Genomic DNA, 23140 nt, shown 5'->3' with positions numbered 1-23140 from the left:
CACCCAATGAAATAACAAGCAATATGAGGGCGAGATACGTGTAAGACGATTTAATCGCGTGAATGAGGAGAATTTTTTTTTGGGGGGGGGGGCGGGGGTTCAACTATACTTTATGTATGTTCGTGCGTGCGTTTGTATGTGTGCGTGTATATATACACAAGCAAAACTGAAAAATTTCGGGGGTGGTTTGAACCACCCCAACTGGCTACGCCCCTGGCGTGAATATGTGCGCACTGTAAAGAAGAAGAAAAATACACGGGTGATATGCAATGAGAGCTCATCGCCAACTCAATGCAGCCAGCTATACGCCTTCCGCGTGTGCTCCTCGAATTTACAGCAAGAAGAGCTTAGATACGAACTGGTCATGTGGACGCGAATTAATATAGCGCTCACTTATTAGTGCCTGTTCTCATCGTCACTGTTAAAAGCTTCGAGCTATTTGTACTTCATCAGCCTGTAACGTAGCGAGGGGCAACGGTAACTTTGGTCCAATGGGAGATATTGAGCAATCAGCGCGATCACAAGACGACGACGACACTATATAGCATAAACCTGGCACGTACGCAAGGTCATGTTGTTTTTTTTTTTTCCTTCAAGGTCGCTCTGTGGCATGATTGCGTATTTAAAATCAAAGCGTTTAGGCCCTCCTCGTCTAGAAATTACGCTAGCGACTTGGCGAAAGTTTTGATCCACGGTAACAACGTTGCCAAACCACTACTATACGCCACCTCACCTCACGTAATCTAACGCGGATGTATGAATGTCTGCATGACCCGTTTGTAGTCCCTGGCTGCGCTTAGCACCTTTTCTCGAGCAGCTACTGGTGCCTGGGCATATCCACAACAAGCAGGTGGTGAACTTCCGCTGGGAAGCTGGAGCAGAACACTGTGCACTGTTCACCGGGTCATCAGGTGTTAAACCCCAGGCCCAGGTAAGGGCAGGCGTAAGGGCCGACCTCACACGTAGTCTCTAAAGAGAAACTGTTTCCAACCAAGAAATACTGCTGGGAGCGAAACAGACAGCAACAAGTCCAACACCCCGTGTGTGTCTTGTGATCGTGCCTTACTTTTTTTTTATTGATTTTATCTTGACCTGGTGTGATCGTTGCAAACTGCTATGAAGCCTAACTTACAGCTATGCTCAGTCAATGAAAGTTGCGCAGTGCCATGGGGAGCTATGATCTTAAACCTCGTTAAGCACGTCGTATTAAATATATCCAGCTGTAATGTAAGATATCCGTTCTGTGAGACGACGTTGAGCTGAAATGTGTAACAGCTACGTATGTTGACGCCAACCCGTTGGTGCGAACAAAAGTAGTAAAACATCGAGATTAGCCTTTGCTCATCAAGTGGTAGTGCGCAAGAACGTGAAAATGCGCAGACGTATTTAAAATGCAACCGCGACAACAGTGTGCAGGGAACAAAAGCGCCGCTGGTGAACAGCGTGTCTCGACTGGAGCCCGTATCTTCGAGTGACAAGGACTCGCGGTCACACCCATGGAAGCTACCTCTAGCATGCGACCGCACGTCCGCATCGTATCGGACGTCCCTCCCCCGCGATGACGCTTCGTTCGTCGTCATCACTTCGTTCCGCGATAGAAGCGTCATGGACGTGCGTGCCACTGTCCTTGAGAGTGGAGCGAAAGGTCAAGGGAGGCAGAAGCGCCGCGCAACACGCAACGGCGGCGGCCCCCTCGCGAACCGAAGCGCGAGCGAACAACACATACGTAACACAAAAGTAAACGTCGTCCCGGAACGGGCTGACAGCAGGTGTGGCCGCGCGCGCTAGATCGCGATGGCCGCGCCCTTCTTGGCCCAACCACCGGCTGCTGGCTTCGCCATGCAACGAGCTGGGACAACCGCTGTTGCTCGCTGGGACGGGCCGACGCCCTGGAATAGCGCTTCCCTTTAGGGAAAAAGGGCATCGCGGTCGATATAAGGCCGCTGCTGCGATTGTTGCCACGGGTTCTAGGCGAATTCGGCGGCGAGTTGTTGGGCGGTCTCGTCAAGAAGGGACGTCGCCATGCTTTCGCCCGATCTTCGACTTTCCCTTTCATCTCGCCGATCAAATGCTTCCGGCTGAAAGGCCAACGTCACGGGCCGAAATTCGGGGTGCAAAGGGGAATTTTTGTGTGAAGGTACCCCGTGCTTTTGAATACGTACAAGCGGATGCTGTTGAAACGGCGGAGATTACATTTGTTTTTCCAGCGACGCTGTCTAGGCGAAACCAAAATTCGTCCGTCCTGTGTAGGCAAAAACTTCTAGCGCGTATGCGCCACATAAAATGGGCAAGCCCAACTGCTCACCACTGGTCCACAGCAGGTGCGAATGCGGAGCTAGTGCAAACATTGTGATAAACCCAAGCCAAACGTGTGCCCCGCCACGGTGGTCTAGTGGTTATGGCGCTCGACTGCTGACCCGAAGGTCGCGGGATCGAACCCCGGCCGCGGCGGCTGCATTTTCGATGGAGGCGAAAATGTTTGAGGCCCGTGTACTTAGATTTAGGTGCACGTTAAAGAACCGCAGGTCGTTGACATTTCCGGAGCCCTCCACCATGGCGTCCCTCATAATCATATCGTGGTTTTGGGACGTTAAACCCCACATATTATTAAGCTAAACGTGTGTGTAAACTCATCAAGAAACACAAAGACTTTAATAAACTATCGGGATTAGCCCAGTGATAAACACCGGGGCCGCACATTTCAGCTTCGCTGGTCAACCGTATGTTCCGGTGATTGGGCAGTGTTTATTTTTTAATTTTTTTTACTTTCCCATTTGGTGGCCGGTGTGCAACCGTTCTTTGCAGCGCTTCGTTACACCTGATTACACAGTATCATCGCGGGATCCGCCACGGTGCTCTAGTGGTTATGGTGCTCGACTGCTGACCCGAAGGTCGCGGGATCGAATCCCGGCTGCGGCGGCCGCATTTTCGATGGAGGCGAAATTATGCTTGACGTCCGTACGTGTACTTAGATTTAGGGGTACGTTAAGAAACCCCCAGGTGGTCGTAATTTACGGAGTCCTCCACTACGGCATCCCTCATAATCATATCGTAATCTTGGGAAGTTAAACCACAACAATTATTATTAAGTATCATTGTGAGAATGAAGTCCTCAGGACGGAAGTTTTGCGAGGATAACGTTCGCGTGTGAATCAATAATCTATTGACACTCCCGGAAATTTGAATACGCGTGCACTTTATTTCGCCTGCTCGCATATATGGGTATTTTCCCCCCTGACTTCCGATTGCTCGTTCTTAAGTTCGACCATGAAAATTGATTTTGGGAGAGTTGCAACAAGATGTGTACACATACAACAACGACAGAAATTCTGTAATGCATTCCAGATAACATCGATATGATGTCAAGATGAAAGTATACGCATTCAAACGATCTTTCTGAGCGAGCTTGTTGACTTGCTCGTGGACATTAGCTGGGAAATCGCGAACTGTCTTGTAAAACATACAATCCGTTTCGTTTTTTTTTTCTTACCAATTCTGATTTGTGACCCCAAACTTTCTGAAAAGGACGGACGCAATTCGTTGGCAATCTGGTCACGGTCTCTGTACCATCTGCGCATTTAAAACGCTTAAACTTGTGTACCTAGACATCAGTCTTCTACCTTCGCTCTCATTCCTTTCCCCTTTGACTCAATCAATGTTTGCAGCCATTGTTCTGCATCACATCTGTAAGCAAACGTTAGTTGAACGCTTTACTGTTCCGGCCGTTCTATTATGCGAAGTAGAAATGACTGACTTCGCTCTGAAAGGGGCCCTGCAACACGTTTTGAACATGGTCAGAAAACGCTGCCGATCGGTAGTTGAGGCTCCTCTGAGCATGCGAACCAAATATTATAACACTGCACACAGCACGGAATTTACAATTACGCTTCACCGGTTGCACCGAGCGTACTGCACGCGGTGGTGGCCACTAGAAGAATGTTTCATTCATTGATAACAAGGGAACGAATACATAGAGCCACGCTTGCACACAGCATCTCTTGCAGCTCTTTGTTACGCTCAGTGTTGCCATGTTTGTTGCCCGTTGCGTCCTCCTTTCTTTGAAGACGGAAAACACTGGGCACAGAAAACACTGAGGATACTGATCTTCGATGAGTACCAGTTGACAATCCTAGGCTATTTCACTCTGCTGGAATCCGCGCGCGTAGGTCAGGTGATCTAGTGGTCACTGCCCCCCCCCCCCCCCCCAATGGAGACTTCGCCCCCGCTAATGGAATGGAGAACCGGCCATTAGCGGGAGCTAAGTATATAACAGCTGCATCTTACCGGTACTTACCTAGGAGCAGAAACCTGGAAGCTTACGAAGAGGGTTCAACTTAAATTGAGGACGACGCAGCGAGCCATGGAAAGGAGGATGATAGGTGTCACTTTATGCGACAAGGAGAGAGCAGAGCGGGTCAGGGAACAAACGGGTGTTAAGGACATCTTAGTCGAAATCAAGAAGAAAGGGGCATGGGCAGGGCTAGAAGGCAAGAGCGCGAGGGGGAGGCCGAAAGTTAAGTGGGCAGGTGAGATTAAGAAGTTTGCGGGGATAACGTGGACGCAACAAGCACAGGACCGGGTTGATTGGCGAAACATGGAAGAGGCCTTTCCGCTGCAGTGGGCGCAGTCAGGCCAGGTCAGGCTGCTGCTGCTGATGATGATGAATGGAAAACATTGTACACGGCTGTGTGCAGGGTTCTCCATTCAGCACCAATGACATCGTTTCTTATTCAGTACTGAAGTCATCAGCACTCAATGAGAAACGAGAAATACTCAGCTAAACTAATTTTTGTTAATATCCACTGACTGTACTTGTAGCGAGAAAGTATAAACGTAGGGCTAAATATTGTAGCGGGGTGGCAGCTATGACTATGGTGAGGTGTGCGAAGAAGAGGCAGACGACGTGTGGGTGTGCTGGAAGTAACAACCGCCATCTTGACTGCTGGACCATCCTACACTGTAAATAAGTTATAAATATATTCGCAACATTTTGGTGGAGGTGCTGGGTACTACGCAAGACGGAACTCCGCAGCGGACGTATCCTGGACAGCCGCAATATGTCAACAGAAAGCAACTCTGCTGCTGCCGCTTCCACCGCGCCTCCGGTACAGCCGGTACAGCCGGTCGTATTGACTCAACCCCGCGATCCCGGTAACTTCTGCGGCACCGACCACGTTGACGTCGATGACTGGATCGCGAAGTATGAGCGGTTTGCAGCGGTCTACCGGTGGGACCCTACAATGATGCTTGCCAACGTTGACTTCTATCTCTGCGGAACAGCAGGTACGTGGTTTCAGGCTCATGAAGCTGACATAACCAGTTGGGATGCCTGTAAACAGAAGCTTCGTGACCTATTTGGTAGAGCCGTCGGACGCCAGCGGGCCGCTTCTAAAGAACTCTCCTGTCGGGCACAATCTTCGACCGAATCGTATGTCTCCTACATCCTTGACGTCCTGGCCCTTTGCCGACGTGTCGACACCAACATGTCAGAGGGTGACAAAGTAAGCCGCTTGCTCAAGGGAATTGCGGATGATGCTTTCAATTTACTAGTGTCTAAAGACTGCTCCACCGTGGACGACATCATCAAAGAGTGCCGCCGGTTCGAAGAACTGAAGAGTCGCCGCATTGCCCAGCATTTCGTGCGACTTCCGAACACGGCCGCTACATCATCTTGCGAGGACCTTCAGCCGCCATGCGGTCAACCGCCTACCAACGAGAGCGTAGTTCGCATCGTGCGCCGAGAAATCGAGGCGGCGTCGCCACCATCTTTCCTGACGCGGCCATCTGATGATCCACGACCAACGATCTCGTTGATCCAGCAGGTTGTGAGAGAAGAGCTTGCAAATGTCGGACTGCAGCCGGTGTGTTCGTTGACGGAACCTCGTGTCAGTTCCATAACGCCTCCTCGTGCACCGGAAATGTTTCGCCGCTATCGTGACCCTGCCCAGTGGAGAACGCAGGACGACAAGCCGATCCGCTTTCGTTGCCACGGTGTAGGACATATTTCTCGCTACTGTCGGTCTCGCACCTTTCCATCTCGCTCGTTTTCTGGCTATCGACGTGACGACAACCACCGGCCCCTGCAGTTTCCCGTTCGTGACGGTGGACCATACGCTGAGGCTCCTGCGACATCGGTCCGACGCTCCAGCCGTTCGCCGTCCCCAAGCGATCGTCGCTCCCGGTCACCTCAGCCCCGTCGCCATTCGTCGCCCCGCCCTACTGGACGCCCATTCTCGGAAAACTGAGCAATGCAGCTCCCGGAGGTGACGCTGCATTCGACCCCCGACCTGAAAACCCTCTGCTGACCCTCACTACGGACCAGAACCTGCTTGCTGTGGAAGTGGACGGCCTACCTGTTACTGCCCTCATTGATACCGGCGCACGTATTTCTATTATGAGCTCTGATCTCCGTGCACGATTAAATAAGGTCCTTACGCCTTATTCTCGCAACGAGTTTTCGTTGCATACTATGACATTTGTTGGCACTTAACGGCCTTTACCTTTCACAGTGATCCATTCCTTCTCTCGTTTGTCCTCTGAGCGTAGTTTGGCGCTCAAGCGGGGCTCATCCGCAGTCGAAGCGGCACTCATGTAATGTCAGCGCCAGCAGCATCGAGCGGCCGCTGCTGCGGGTTTGTCAAGCGGCTGATCGCAAGACAAAGCTTGCTGAACCACGACACCGGGCTGCGAATTTATTGGTGTGGAGCTGCTGATTTGTGATTATGTCACGTACAAGTATTTTTAGCAACTTATATCCGAGTTTCAGCCCATAACGAACGACGCGGACGCTAGGCTGGCATGGTCCGATTTGACGCCCTATAACTTGTTAGCAACCAAAATAATGCAACGTTTTTTTCTGCACAATGGTAGATGGCGTCCTTGACTTCAATCAGAGGGATTTAAAAAAAAAATTAAAAATGGCCTTTTTGAGAAAATCATTTTCAAAGTTCGGCGTTTTTGGTAAATTACTTACGTTTCAGCCCAATTATCAAGTAAAACCGAGCACGATAAAACCACGCAAATTATTTTAAAAGAGAGCGAAAGTATCAAAGTTAATATATACCGATTTTTATTATCCTCACTTTAACTTGCTTGCAGCAATAAATTCTTGAAATAGAGGTATTTTGTGCAATTTGGCAAGTTTGTGATTTTTTTATTCAAACGTGCTTCGACAAGCAAGGAAAATAATAGACTCATAAGATTGTATTTCACTTGTTCTTTAAGGGGAATAAATATTGTGACGAAGAAGTGCACCGTTTTTGCCCTAGGTGCGCTCAAAATTCAGAAATCGCGAAATTGGCGGAAAAGCGTTTTTTGCGGCCAAAATTCATATTCTTTTTTTCAGGCGAACAAATTTTTTTTTCGCAAAATTAACTGCGAAAACATTGTTCTGGGTGTAATGCCTAGACCTACAGTAAATTTCACCACAATCGGGAATGGTGACCGGGACCTCGTGTTCGATCTTATCTGGACACACCCTGTACAAGAATATGTATATTTAGGTCAATTACTAACAAGGGCGCCTACTCACGAAAATGAAATGCACCGAAGATAAGAATGGGCTGCAGCCGAAGCGCACACGGCAGTCATTCCCGAATAATGACAAGCAATGTACCACTTTCCCTAAAGCGAAAAGTATACATTCACTAGATACTGACAGTTTTAACATATGGGGTAGCAATTTGGAGGTTAACAAAGAAACTAGACATTAAGGGTCACGCACCGTGCGATGGAACGGAAAATGGTAGGCGTAACATTGACAGATCGGAGAAAGGCAGAATTGGTCGGGAAACAAACAGGCGTACCGCAGCGGTGGCTATAGGAGGTAGAGCGTCCGCTTCCAATGCGGTAGGTACCGTGTTCGATTCCCCGTGCCGACCGGAAGCCCACTCGTTTTTTCTCAAGGGTAGAGGAGTACACCGACCTGGCGCTCGGTAGTTCTTGGGAACTCATCTGGAAAGGAGCCCCATAAGGTTCTGTGAAGGCCCCTGGGCGCGCCTTAACCAACCACAGCCTCGGTGACATAGTCGAGCATCCGCCGCTGTTGTGGGAGGCAGAGAATTGCTGCCGCCGGGTACCTACCGGTGAAATAGGTACAAGTAAACTTACGGCCTGGTGCTCGGCAGAACGAAGTACTTAGTCGCTTGGGAGGGCACCCACCCTGTGGGAAATTGGTGGCATGACACCAGACATAAAAATAAGGTCATCCTATTTATTTTTCTTCCTAGTTGACATTAAGCGAAAGAAATGGACATGGGCCGGCCACGTAACGCGCAGGACATACAACCGGGCAGGGTTGCCACTGACTTTCCAGTCAATTTCGCCAAATGACGAGCAAAAAGTCGCCAAAAGTCGCCATTTTTCTTCAGATTTCGCCAAAAAAGTCGCCACTCTAGATATGTGTGTCATGCCGAGGAATAAAAATTGAAAATTATGTGTAGCCCTGTAGAATACAGTACCATCCATAAATCCTAAATTATACTGACGTTTTCCAATGTCGGTGGCATGGCCAGCTTTACCAAGGGAGTGCTTGGGGCGTCTGGTTCTCCGACTAGCCATGAGATGGGCTCAGGAACGCTCATGATATCCTTCCATCGCAGTCCGCTCGTTGTAAAGGTGAAAGTGTGGTAAGGAGGAGGAGGAGAGGTTGAGGAAGGAAAAGGCGCAACTTCTGCAACCCTAATTGGGAGCACGGCTACTTCGTGTGAAGGTACCAATCACTAATGATTGGTACCTTCAAGGAACCAATCATTAGTGATTCTTATACTTTTTGAGTACGAACTAATATGATGCCGGGCGCCACTGCCCATTTTTATACTAACTTAAATGGTGGCAAACCGGTCACTCGTACCAGGTTAACCTACCTGCGTTTCCTTTTCATCTATTCTCTCTCTCTCTCTCTCTCTCTAAATATAAGAATGTAAAATGGTATATAGCAGCTGTTTTTACTGCACATGCTCGCCGAGAACAGCGATAAATACCTGAGTAAATAATTTTTTATTGCACACACGCCAAGCATTCGCCTCGCGGCCATAAATATCCCTAGGTACTTGACCCCGGCGCACACCCCGGGTTTCACGGAAAGGACACTATTGGTAAATGCTGGAAGCCCCAGGATAATTCGCAATCATTTGGCGAAGAACTTCCTCCGAAACAGCGTAGTTTATCGACGCCTTTTAGTGCAAACGAAGGCCACATTTGATTCCTAAGATGTACTCCAAAAGGTCCAGCTTCATCTTATTGCGAAGTTCGTGCCAGTCAAGGTTACATGAGAAAAGACTCTTTGCGCTTCGGCATTTGAGATCAGAAGTGTCAGGATCCTGATGGCTCTAATGGCGAGCGCTGAGATAGAGCATACGCCAGCAGCGTCCGTGAATGCTAGCGCCTCATACCAAAAGCTTGTGGTGGAATTAGTTTCAGTTGACGCGAATACAGAGCGAAGCAGTCGCTAGAAAAAGGTAGAGATGGCGTGCGCGGCCTTCCTTCAGATAAATTAAACAATATCATTGCAGTGCAATCATACGTTTAATAATCGAACAACTTAATTACAAAGCAACGGAAGGAACTTCATCAAATGTACTGCGTGACCTTCATAGCGCCCGCACCACGCTTTCTGTGCGGTCAAGCTTACACTCCACATTCGCCTCGGTGCAGTTTCTGAAGGCTGCCTAGAGAAGCCGACTTCTTGGTCTGCCAAATGTATGTTAATAACAAAAATAAGCTTTAAACAGAAACACGGGGGCACTGCAGCAGTGTCCAAGTCGACAAGCTATGATAAATGTTGGAGCTGGTCGGAACACACGGCCTACCCGTCGTCTAGCCACTTCAGAAGCGAAACTTTAGAGAAGCTTGAAGCACCTAAAGAACTTCTCTAACACCACCGCATCGCGGCACGCGAAGCAATCCGCTGACTTACATTTTGCTGGGAGTTTGCTGGGGGACGCACCACTACTTCCGGGATCTAGATTAATTGAGGCGATCCACATAGGAAACAGAATGGACGTACTGGCTTACGTGTAAAGTGCCCCTTCTACTGTTGAGTTCAAAACTAAGAAAAATAGAAAAAAATGTCGATTATTCGTTGGGAAGACAATGAGCATAGAATACACAACTCAGTCGAGACATAAGCCGAAAATCGCCAAAAATTCGCCATGTCGCCATGCATAATTTTAGGTCGCCACGGGCATCTCAAATTCGCCAATTTGGCGAAAAGTAGCCACTAGTGGCAACCCTGCAACCGGGGGTTGGTTAGAGCGACGGGATGGTTAGGAAATTCATCGCCGGGGAAGGCAGCGAGTTAGATGGAGTGATGGAAATAAGAAGTTCGCGGGGATAAAATGGAATCAGCTCGCACAAAGTAGGCTAAATTGGAAAGAGAGAGAGAGAGAAAAGGGAGAAAGGAAAGACAGGGAGGTTAACCAGAAGCAGTCTCCGGTTTGCTACCCTACACGTGGGAAGGGGAAAGGGGATGTAAAAGAATGAAAGAGAAGAAGAAGAAGAGTTTGTGACGACAGCACGCGACAAAATACTACAACAACAATAAAAAACAAACAAACAAAACGAAGTCATAACAGCAGTCCAAGTACTACACAGCAACATCAGTCATTTTTCTTCCATCAGTCATTTTCTTCCATCAGTCACAGTTTGACATTTAGTCTGGTTGCTTGGAGAAACCGCAACAACGCCTTCAGAGCGGCTCGTGCTGAAGACCGGGTAGGCCAGGGCCCTAGGATTTTCTTCTCCGTGAGAGGGCGGTTGTCCAGCTGGCCTAGTGCGGCTGAGAGGGCCGCTCTTTCGGAATTGAAGCGAGTGCACTCACAAAGAAGGTGCGCGACTGTTTCGCTGCACCCGCAGACTTCACATGACGGGCTCTCCGCCATTCCAATAATAAAGGAATATGCATTTGAGAAGGCCACTCCCAGCCATAGACGGACCAGCAAGGTGGAGTCACGTCGTGATAAGCTGGACGGGATGCGTAATTGAAGATCAGGGTCCAAGGTATGCAGCCGTGCACTTGTAAATGTCGATGATTTCCACAAGTTCAACGTTATACGACGAGCTAGCACACGAAGCTCTTTTGCGGCGTCCGATCTTGAGAGGGGAATGGTGATACTGCTGACACCGTCGTGAGCGGATCGGGCAGCTGCGTCCGCTTGGTCATTTCGTCCTGAAGTGGATATAGTCTCACATTGATGATAATGATGATGAGAAACCTACATATGTATGACTGTAAGCTGTGTCATATGATCACCGTACGCTCTGTTTTTCCTCACTCCTCAGTTTGATGGGCCTCTATCGAAATCACATCCTTCGCTACTCTGTGGGAGTGGATAAACTTCCTGCGGTTACGTGCGTCTCTTCGACGTATAGAAGGAACCAAGGCCTTCCAGACTGCGGAAACATGGACCGCCTGTACAGGCCGCCATCCAAATATACGTGGGTGCGCAGAAACGAGGCGTAAGCGAGTAGCTTACAAGCTCCGACGATCTGCGAGATTGACCCCGGGACCTTCTTCATGATCCGCGGTGACTCGCGCAAATGCAGCTCTGCTAGAGGGAAAATTTTAGTGGCGTGTTGAGAAGCCACCAGAGTCCATTGACGCAATAATTCTTCCTTACTGGCCCGCTGTTCAACGGAGTCGTCGTGCGCCGCCGGGGCATGCCGCGGGCCCGAGTCGAGGCTGGCCGTCTTCGCCGGCGGCGCCAGGTGCGCCGCAGATGTCCAGGCGCTGTCAGGCCGGTGGCAGTCCCATCCAAACAACGAAAGCGAAAGCTGCCGAGGCGCGCTCTTATTCTGTGAAGCAGAAACAATAAGCGTAGCTCATTCCGCCCTCGCTGTTGCCGGGGCGAGGAGGCGACATAGCGTCGAGTTTCGCAAGCTGTACACACGCATGAAGTGGCGGAGCGCCGCTCCGACGTTTGACCTTCTTGCGCCGTATACGGCGGGATGGGGGCCCATGCCGGGGGTGGGAAAGCAAAAAGCGCATACTCATCCCTTGAATGGCTGCCCTGTTGCGAAATGCCCAGAGAGGGGAAGTGATGGCGGGAGGGGGGCAAGTATGCGTCGCTCTCAAGTGCTCCACACGCGTGCACCGGGCGAGGCGTTGCCGCTTCGCCTCCTCGCGCCTCGCGGGCTCCATACCGGACCTGCTTGCGGAAGTGGGCGCAGTGTGTTTTGTTCGCCGTTCGTTTCGAACGCTGTCGGGACTCTGGTGTATCGGTCCGCCGGAACGATTTCACTGCCTGGTTCGCGTAGGACCACAAGAATTGTCCCCACTCGTCTGAGCTGAGAAGGCCAGTCGCAAACCGCCGACATGTCACACACACGCACCGTGACCAGGATCAGCGTCAAGAACGAAGACTGCTGCAGCATCCCCGGACTGCTGCGCGTCTCCGAGACCGTGAGCGGCCGCCTCTCTCTTTTCTGGTCCTTTCTCGGCGGCCTCCCAGCCGCGGGACCTTCGCGCGCGCGCGTTGGGTCCAGTGTACGCGGCGGTGACCGCGAGTCGCGCGAGGGATTTCTGACTGCACGAAGGAAATCGCTTGCCGGCTCGCGTTCTTCGCCGTGCCGTTGCTTTTGCCCCTATACTTTCGGCTTGGTTTCATTCCTTTGTTCTTCTAGTGCAGCAAGAGCAGGTCAAGTAGTCTGACCAGCATGTTTACCTCGAGATATAAGCATGCTTTCTGCAAACAGTGGAGCGCTTTCATCGCGAGAAATATCACACTGCATTACCTTGAAGGGAGCTAGCCTTCGACCGAGTGTTCTTTGTTCTGTTGCGAGCTCTTCCTTTTGCCCGCGTCCTTCGCGCCTACGAAAATGGTGGGGGGGAAGCCACCGTTCGCTATATAGTTTCGATTTCTATGTTTACTACTCTCATCTGTTCCGTTTCTATAGGATGACAAGCAATTGATGCACTATTTAAAGCATTTACCAAGATGCGTCTTTCTGCATGAGTGCTTATCTAGCAAACTTGGTACGCTTTCTTTCTTCCCTCGCCGTCGCTCTTGCTCGCATAGATCCCAGACCGATGACGGCAGGAACCATTCTGGAATGTCGTCCTGATAGGTCATCGCGGGTGACGAAGGCAGTGCTAAACTTCTTGAAGGCATCAGACCTGCACCGTCGCTTATAGACTAACGTCGTTATGATGACCGTGAAATGTGTGTGACTTTTTGTGCGTGCGTGCTCTCCTTCTCTCTCTCTCTCTCTCTATCTTTATATCTCCCCCATCCCTTCCCCCAGTGTAGGGTAGCATACCGGTCCTTCTAGACTGGTTAACATCCCTGCCTTTCCTTTCTCTCCTTCTCCTCCTCCTTTCTTTCTTTTCGTGCACAGCCGATAAGCCTATGTGCGGTGCAAACGTATGAGCGAGAAGACTCAGAGCGAACCAAACAGACGCATTCTGTCCTAGGAAAATTTGAGCTGTTTGCGCACATGTAACCCTCCTCAGCAGTGTAAGAAGAAGAAATCGCTCCTCGAGCGACACACGATCTGTCGTCTGCGGGCACTGTCGCGGGAGTCCTCTGGCGCGCCTGGCGCTACGAAGTTTGTAGGATTTGACGTGTCCCTTCACTATCAGTCCCTTGTCGTTACTTCGAGGCAACGAACGTTTATTTATCTTGAAAACATTCTGCTGGGCCCAGCGCCACTGCACGGCCCGACGAGAGGTCCACGTCGCTTTCACAGTAACCTCGACACTTTCGGCAAAGCATATTTTATATATATATATATATATATATGCATTGTTTTCCAGATGTTTCTAGTTTTGGAAGCTAAAGACAGAACGTTTTCGAACCGTACAGTAGGCTGAGGAGCGAAGGAAGGAAGGAATACACACACACACACACACACACACACACACACACGCACACGCACACGCACACACACACACACACACGCACACGCGCACGCACACACACACACACACACACACACACACACACACACACACACACACACACACACACACACACACACACACACACACACACACACACACACACACGCGCGCGCGCGCGCGCGCGAGTTTCGAGGCAGTCTAAGGAGCCGTCGTTAGTTGTCCGAGTTGCTTCTTACCTGCAATGCAAGTGCTAAGATATCAAATGTAGTGTAAATGCTGGTTACAATGACTTGAACTGAACCTCTGGTGCTGAAAAAATTGCCATAGCTCACTTCTGACCATTTTTTACGGGCGAAAGCCTTATATATGCCTCATCAAACGCGAAAATTGACCGTCGGCGCTAACACGAGTGTTGCAAGAAATTATGACGTCACTATGATGTCACATAACGTGGCGTCACATGGTGACGTCATCACATGACATTTCTCTTGGTCAAAGGTAGGACGATCACGGAGGTAGTGCAAAACCAAGTGAGGTGCAGAAAGCTTGCAATGCCTCCGATCGTGGAGGCAGTGGGGAACCACTGTAGGTGCAGAAAGCTTTCGGAGGGGGAGTGGGGGGAGGAGGATCAATACATGGACTGAGAAGAAAAAGAAGTCGACTTTCGCCTTCGAGTCGTCTTAGGCGAATGCATAAGGGACCCTGTGAGGGTTTTTTTCCCCGAGGTCACAGCATCTTGACATATAATTAGGCCATTTCTCCCGAAACTGCAAAAATACTTCGAACTATGTTTCGTCTCCAGAGGCCAGCTGCAGACCGCAGTATACGATTTATGGCCCCTTCAAACGCTTTAAACGAAAACAAATTCTGGCTGCGTGTTCGTCTGTGTATGAGCACGGGTGCCTGTGACCTAGGTCAGTCGGTAGTCACGCTTGTTCATCACTCAGCGCAGGCTGGTGGCGTCGGTGCATCCTTCGAGTTCACGCAAGGTCCGGCACCGAGTCTCGCAGCTAAGCTTGGCCGTGTGGGCTGGGGCCCGCCACGTAAATGGAGCTGCGCCATGCCGTGTCTTGCTCAGCTTCCAAAATAAACAGGCCTCACGCTGGCGGTTTACTTTTTTGACTGAAGAAACATCAGTATCAGCGCTGCCGTTCTGTGCTCTCCACTGGCCGGAATAGGTCTCCGTCCTGTAAGGCTCTGTTAAAGAGAGAGAGTTAGCTTTGGAAAATAAACGCTATATGATTCGTTTCTCTAAAATAAATTTTAAACGAAAAAACAATTAATTTTGCTCACACGTGAACGCAAATTTTAGCGTTTGCTTTTCCCTTTTGTCTCTTCTGCCTCTTAAACATGGCGTGTGCCAAAACAGGAGGTTGTGCGCATATCCGCCTGTATATAGTCTGAAAACTAAATAAATTATTATCAGGTTTTTTTCGGCTTACGTAGTCTATGTAATGGAAGAGCTGGAGGGCATCCATCATGACTTATTTACATGGCCAGATTAACCCTAATACTTTTGCCTACAGCATATTACCGCTGCTTTGGTCGCACGAATGTGATCGTATACAGACGCGTTCGACAAGAGACTTAGCTGTGTAAAAACTTGAGAAAATATTTCAGTTGTTGCCGAAGAAGTCTGTCTCCATTCATATTCTGAAGCTTGCGAATAAGTGTCGAAAGAGAAGATATGAAACCTGTTCAGCGCATTACCGGTTGCAGCGCACACGTAAGGCAGTGACGTAGCTAGGGGGGGGGGGGCACACAGGGCCCGTGCCTCCTCCCCCCCCCCCCCCCCGAAATTTTTGTTTGCTATGGCATACAGAGCCCAAAATGACACTTGAACAGATCTGCCTGCCCGGCCCCCACTTGAAATCAAGGAGCTGCCCCTCCCTCCTCTCTCCTCCCCCCCCCCCCCCCCCACCGTAAAAAATTTCTGCCTACGCCCCTGATGTAAGGTAGTTCTGGTTTTGTGCCTGCCGTCTTCTAAGAGGTCATCATTATCTTCATCATCATTCTCATATTCTGTCAATGTTCCATTTAAGCGTCTTTAATGGCGCTAGCCCCTAGCGTTTGGTGAACTTCTGGTCCAGGTGGCCAGGTGGGTGCACTTTAGGTTAACTATTGGTCGTCGGCTTGCATAGCTTCAGTGTACGCAGACGATCGACCAGCATCGACTTGCTCATTGTCGTCCACTTCCATGAGTAAACTGATGAGTGAAAAAGGGCTGTTCTGTGCCATAATGATGGCACATACCAACAGTGAAGCAGTCTGATCTTTCAATGAACTCGTTTAATTGATTTTCGTTAATTATCCTGACAGTTAGTTGGTCCTTATCCTAGCTAAAGTTATGCTCCGATATCATATGCATTCTATACAAATCTTGAACCATTACCTCCTTTCTATGTGAATTTTTATTTTCTATAGGCGTTTCGTAAGATTCGAGCCAACGCTCAACTTCTGGTTGGCTAGAGGCGAATTCCGATGCGCTCCTTGAGAAACATAATGTCGCTGGGTGCTAGCGCCATAACAGCTTTCCACTGCAGGACAAAGGCGCTCTCCAAATGATGTGCACTTTACCCTACCTTACGCGAACTTTACATTTTTATGCCTGCTAATTTATTGATTTCATAACTCAACGCAACCCTCTGCCGCCCTCGGCTGCGTTTCCCATCTCTCGGTATTCATTCCGTTGCTTTAAGTGACCTCCGGTTGTCCTTCATACACGCATTACGTGGCCTGCCAGTGTTCATGTCTAAGCCGGTATCAATAAATAAATAAATAAATAAATAAATAAATAAATAAATAAATAAATAAATAGAACGAATATGCAGAAACCTCTGTCCTCATTTAGCGTTTATGCTCTCCAGCTATTTCTTTTTGCCTTCTTCACCAGCAATTTCGGTCAGACCAGCGCACGCCCAGAAGGCGCGGATGTGTGCGTGCTTGAGCCCTCGGGCTCCGGTCAGCCGCAGCCGCGCTCGCCCGAATGCCTCGTGGCTTCTCTGTTACCCGGAAGCAGCCCAAAGGGTTCCGTGGAATGACTTGTCAACGGTAATCCATTACGAGGGAGACGCAAAAGCGGTTGCAATTTCCGCGTATACAAGCCACTGGCGCCATGCCGTCGTAAACGTGGGGAGCGGAATGTGTAATTGACCTCGTTGCCCGTTTCTTCTACTGGGACGGACCATTTCGGTTGGGCCCCGAGGCGTGTAGAACACGGTCACATCGCCGGGCTGCGTCGGAATATGTCGCCTCCTTGAGCCGCCCCCCTGCGGGCGCAGCACTATAGTATAACGCCTCTTTACTTCCTCAGCAGCCGAACGCGCGAAAGCTATGCGTACTAGTAGTGTTACCCTTCGATTGCGCACCTTCCAGGTCATGCTGTTGTCTCGTGCGACCTGACCTGCAGCACGGAAGACAACGGCAAGGCAATACGCACAAAGACCATAGGCAAGCGCACTTCCTCGTTAAAAGTTGTTTGACCAGAGCACGCGTGACCAGGGATGACTCTGGACCCCGCAGTGGGGCTGTTACAGGACCTCCAACACTCCAGAGATCTGGCTGGCGCGGAGCAGTCGTGCCGTATACGTGGAGAGCGGAGTCATTCGAAAATATACAATCAGACCTCTAGCGCGTTCTACAGCATGCTAGCAGGAAAGGCACGAACCAGGTTTGTCCTAGGCCCTTCCCTTCCCCTAAGCTGCATATATATGTGCTGCCGACTTGGCTGATGATCTCATGAATGTAAGCGTGGATATTTTTACATCTTGCATCATTGCGTGTGACCATCACGTGAGCTTACTCATATTTCTGTCGCAATCTTTCGTGTCTGTACTCCATGTCGTAGTCACTTGTCTGGTACAGCTGCAGAAGGCAGCGGCATGCCCACCTCAAATACGGAGGCGCACATGCCTGCACTAATGAACGCGCGCTCTAGACTGACGTCATAAGCAGCACGGCCGGTGATCTCGCCGTCTGAGAACATCGCTGAGTACAGGAGTGGGAATATTTCTGTAGTCGGGGAGGCAATCCGCTGCCACGCTTCGGTTATCTGGGTGGGGCCTCTCTTGCCTTCTGAAGTTGCTTCCTCTAGCCGCGAACCCCACTTAGTGTTTATTTGACGTGTTTAATTAATGGTAATTCTGATCTGCTATTACGTTATTTGTTTTTATTCGCTACTTTTGGCGCTTGCTGAAATGCATAAAAAGAAAACAAAGGGGAAAAAGAACTGGGTGTATCCATCAGTTTCCTACCGGCAGCGTCTACACTTACGTCTTGCAACCATATACACAAACTTTCGCGGCAGCTCTTACATCGTGACAATAAATGCAATGCTAGGTGTCTAAAGACCGTTGTATTAACCTCAATCTGTCATTAAAATTATGGTGTCGCTATTCGTAAATCTACCTACAGGTGGCGAACGCCATTGTCACCAAATACCGTTAAATTAAGTGTTTGTCTGCTTTTCTTGTGTACTATTTGATGATGGAGTTATACATACATATAGATAGATAGATAGATAGATAGATAGATAGATAGATAGATAGATAGATAGATAGATAGATAGATAGATAGATAGATAGATAGATAGATAGATAGATAGATAGATAGATAGATAGATAGATAGATAGATAGATAGATAGATAGATAGATAGATAGATAGATAGATAGATAGATAGATAGATAGATAGATAGATAGATAGATAGATAGATAGATAGATAGATAGATAGATAGATAGATAGATAGATAGATAGATAGATAGATAGATAGATAGATAGATAGATAGATAGATAGATAGATTTCCTTTTTTTGTGTGTGTACAAACGCCCTACTATAATGGCCCTGGGCGAATGTAGTTATGATAAATAAATAAATAAATAAATAATAAATAAATAAATAAATAAATAAATAAATAAATAGTTTTTCAGGGTATATTTATATTCTTCGTGGCGGGGGAAAGTCATAATGGTAATTGAGTTTGCAGAACAATGTTGAGTGCTTCAGCCATAAAGAGCACCGTTCCAAGTTTGAACATCTTCGGTCTTCCACTTCTGCCAGTGCCTTTTCCCCATAAGAGCAATGTAAAGGGCTTGCGTCGACTGTAATGGGCGACCACACAGACGTTCACATTGTCCGCGCGGCCGTGTTTGCGCAGGCGAGCATAGTTGCCCAGTGAACGGCAGCTCGCGCCATTCATGGTCATGTCGGCGGCCGGTTCCGCGTTTCTGTGCGGGCGAGCGCGGGCCGGTCATCGGAGCGTTTCTTTGCTGCCTGTCGTCCGTTCTCTCGTTTTGGAAAGGCGCACCGATCTTCTGACCGGGTCAAGGATCAGCACCGCGCGGTGTGCTCGTTCGAGCGCGCATTAACCAGGACGTGTTCCGCAGGAAACTCATATTATAGACCCGCTGAATGCCGCTCTGGAATATATGTGCAACCGTCGCCTATAAGGGTATACGGAAAACGCGCGTTTTTTGGAACACCAGGCCTGCATTCGCTCCTTTGGCCTCCTGCGATTGGTTTGTCCACGCATAACGATCGGACCAGGCTTCTCATGCGGCTTCATTTCTGTGGTCGAGGGAGGCTGCAGTGTATTTTACACACGCATATGAGTACAGAATAAAATTTTTAAAAGGCTTTAAAGTGTTTAATAGGTCGCTTATTTGCATACACTTTGTAAATATAATGTTCCGTATAGTACAGACAAGAAAATGTTTACAGAACGGCCCGTTATATCGACCAAGGTTCTAGCATTTGAAATTTCACATCGTTTTACAGAAACACGCGTTGTAAAGACTTTCGGGCTGCGTGGCTCTTGCAACCGCTGGGATTGTTGTTGTCTACTATGTCCTCCACAATCTGAAGAGGGATAGAGAGAGAAATTTTTGTTGATAGAACCCCTGTAGTGGCGAGAGCCCATTGGCACTTGCGACGTCCTCAGTTGCACAGCCCAGAATTGTGTCTCTGTCTGAGCTGAGCAGCGCTCAATTCTTCAGGCTCTCCCGTTCGGGATAAAACTATATTATCGAAGCAAACGTGAAATCATCGATATTATTAGAAATTCGAGACAGCCCCGACTTCCATATATGCTACATCATGGTAAAAAAACAGCCACCTCAGCTGCGACATGCATGGAGCCTAGCAACTGATATTGCCGTAACCTTTCGCCTAAACCCACGAAGGCGGGTTTCCTGCTGTTTGACATCTGGGAATATATCCATATTTTATGACGCTACGCTTTCAATCATGGATGAAGGTTCGCCTACGTGTACACGAACCGGCGTTGGGACAGGATAACGGGCGGCACTCACTTCCTGCTATCTCGCCGATCGCCCATGTATAGGCTGCTCCTGTTTTTTGTACTTACGTAATTTTGCGCTTCTACCTGTCTCCGGCTGTCACAGCCGCCAACGCTTGCTATTGCAGGCCTACTTAATCGCCACGCTCTCCTCTTACGCCATGCATGGGTGCTCGGGCCGCTGGTTCCGTTGCTGTGAGCGCGTGCATATATAGAGAGCGCGTTGTTGGGCACAACTCCTGTTGCTACGGCAACTTGTAATCGAAAGCGTGGTGGCAACGCGATTAGTCACGTCTATTGTTAGCGCTCCGGTGTCGTGGGAGGGAGGGGGGTGATGGTGCGACGGCGTGCGGCGGGCAACCTTGAAAGCTGCGTCCCCGGGTGCATCGCCGAAGTGCGCTGCGGGCTCCGCCTGAATTGCGCAACGGGCCGCTGCTCTGCGCGCACGATTGGCAAGAACCGCTGTCGGCGCGCGACATTGGATTCGTGCGCTGTCGTGCCCGAAACGGCCAGCGAGCAAACGCATCTAGCGCACGGATTGCAAACGCATTAGCTCACAAAGTGTACCCTCGGTGTAAGCTGAAACGTGACAAAGTCATCATGCAGTGTACAGCAGTGACATGGTTAGGACACTTGAGTTTAGCGGCCGCAGCGTGCAGGGAAGGTACTTAAGAGGCATTGCCATCGTGCAAATGACGCGTGAGGGACGCCTTGTCCTTTTCCGTTTCGGTCCATACTCTAATGATGCGTGTGCGTGACAACGCGTGCATCGTTATTGCGTCCAAACGCGCAGCGACAGACAGTTTGGGCGTAGTACCAGTGTTCCACCCGGCTCGACACCAGGTAGAACACTACTATTTCCAGTGTCGTAACAGCTGTTCTATATATAAAAAAAAAAAAACAGTGCACAAAATTCATTTTGCATTACACATAAGCGTCTGCTTATCGATACAGTGGAAAAGCGTTTAGGAATCATCTTTTTATTCTCTCTCTATTTTTTTCATTGCTAGCCGCTGCAGGTTTGTATGCTGAAAACACTAACTTTTCGTACATTTATGCGCTAAAATATACGCTGCAAAAAGAATTAATCTCGAACGTAAACCACTTAACAATGGTCTAGAGAAATGGATCGGAGCTATATAGCGCGCGACAATGTAAAATAAAAGAATAATAAAAAAGTGGAATGAAGAAGGAAAGAAACATATCAGTGTGCTTTTTCAGCAGGGTCGTGTCAAATCATACTAAAATTCACGTTTACTACGTATCGCTCTCGCGATGGTTGGCATACTGCAAGTCCGAACTTTTCTTTAGTTATTGCGCTATAAAAAAAAAAGAAGAAAAAGGAAACTACGACTAACCAATTTTTTCAACACTGTACGGAGCCTTTTTCTAACCTAGCCTGCTTCTGGTTTGCTACCTCAAGCACAGAAAAAAAAGTGCCCGGCATAAAAAGCAAAACGTGGATAGAAAGTGAGAGAGAGAGAATTCACTCACTGTGCGCACGCACGCCGTGCAGGTATGCTACAAACGTGATACTCACAGCTGCGTACGTCTAATAATGTGCTTGCAGAATTTTGAAGGGACACGTCACATGGCTTAACAACCGTCAAGTTAATTAATGTTATATAATTAATTGACGTCGCAAGTCGCGATTGCTCGCCAAATCTAAAAACACACCGCGTCACTAGCAAGCTTTGTACCTCTGGGAGCCGCAGCGCAGCGCTCGCTGATATACTTGGGGAATGTAGTAAATCATCAGAATACAAGTGACATAGTCCATAAGCGTTACAGAAGGAAGTCCCAAAGTAAACACTGTCAGGGGGACCTCCTATCGATATCGTATTGATTGAATACAGGGTAGGCAAGTGGCGAGCAATTGAAAAGTATACCGGAAACACGATATAGAAAAACAACAACTGATGAATGTATTGAGGAACAAAGAGCTTTCTTTCTTGCGCGAACCGAGCAGAGTATATATAGTATATATGTTTGGCTACAGATAAACAAATACGTTCATCTTTAGTAACTTTGTTTGTTTGCTTTTTCGTGAGGGTGATACTCCTTATCCGCTTGCTCTCCCGGTCAGGGCTCACAAAACAAATGTGCACGCATAAAAAAACAACAGCAACGAAGTTCTCTGGCTTCCATCAAGCGTGGATACCTCCGCAGCGGCGTTTATTGCGACAGTAACTGAGTGCGTAGCTTTTCAATATTGGCTTCATGATTTAGTGTTTACTAGGGTTACGAGGCAGGCACTTTCGTTTCGCTTGTATAGGCACCCGCCTCTCGTAACGCACACCCGACAGTCGGATCGTCCTTGGGCGCTTTTCTGTTGCTAAACGTTGGTAAATATATCGAACACTTCTTATAACGTGTATAAGTGCGATATCTATAGAGAAAGGTTAAATAACAACTACTGAAGGCGAGAAAGAGGAAAAAGACACGCATGGTTGCAGGAAGAGAGATTAAGAGAGAGAGAAAGAAAAAGTAACTGAGACGAATTGCAAGTTTATATGAATTTTAAGTTTCTGAAGTCTTGTTATATGCATACAAGATGCGTGGTTGAGGGTCATTGAGAAAATCCTCGCTCAAGTAAAAAGTGTCTGTCCAACCGAAAAAAGGGCGCTATGCATAGGCATACAAAAACTGCGTTGGTCAGCTATAACTGTTTTCTTGAGTAAACACTCGGCAGTTTGAGAGTTCAAAGAACCGCTATCGTCGGTGACGCTTCTGCGAGGTTGCGGCAACCGCGCTTCGTCAGCGGCTGCGAACGGTTGAGTGCAGCACATTCGGTGATATCACTTCAGCATCCGTCTCCGAAGCTCCGTTACTCACTGAAATAAATGTTGAGCTAAGCGCTAATCTTAATTGTAGAAGCTTAATTTTCACGGCATATATGTGGGAGTGCCGATGGCATGGCTGACCATGTAATTAAATATATTTTTTCTCCGACAACGTTTTTCTTCCTCCTTTTTTTTTTTTTGTAAAGTCGGCACTACGACCT

General features: G+C 48.6%; 1 protein-coding gene across 2 annotated transcripts in view; it reads left to right on the top strand.

The window, feature by feature from the left end:
* LOC119405348 (uncharacterized) overlaps positions 1 to 23140 on the top strand; it is a 42744-nt gene that overhangs the window by 9904 nt on the left and 9700 nt on the right. The window contains exon 1 of one of the 2 annotated variants that reach the window (XM_037672195.2): positions 12124 to 12400. The exons of the other annotated variant lie outside the window; for it this stretch is intronic. Within the exon in view, the coding sequence (XP_037528123.1) occupies positions 12314 to 12400 (87 nt within the window). The 5' untranslated portion in view covers positions 12124 to 12313. Of the gene's footprint in view, positions 1 to 12123; positions 12401 to 23140 lie in introns of those variants that run through there. 2 annotated transcript variants of the gene reach the window in all.

This window comes from Rhipicephalus sanguineus, chromosome 1, assembly GCF_013339695.2.
Source record: "Rhipicephalus sanguineus isolate Rsan-2018 chromosome 1, BIME_Rsan_1.4, whole genome shotgun sequence".
NCBI lineage: Eukaryota > Metazoa > Arthropoda > Arachnida > Ixodida > Ixodidae > Rhipicephalus > Rhipicephalus sanguineus.
This window is presented reverse-complemented; position numbering and strand designations above follow the sequence as displayed.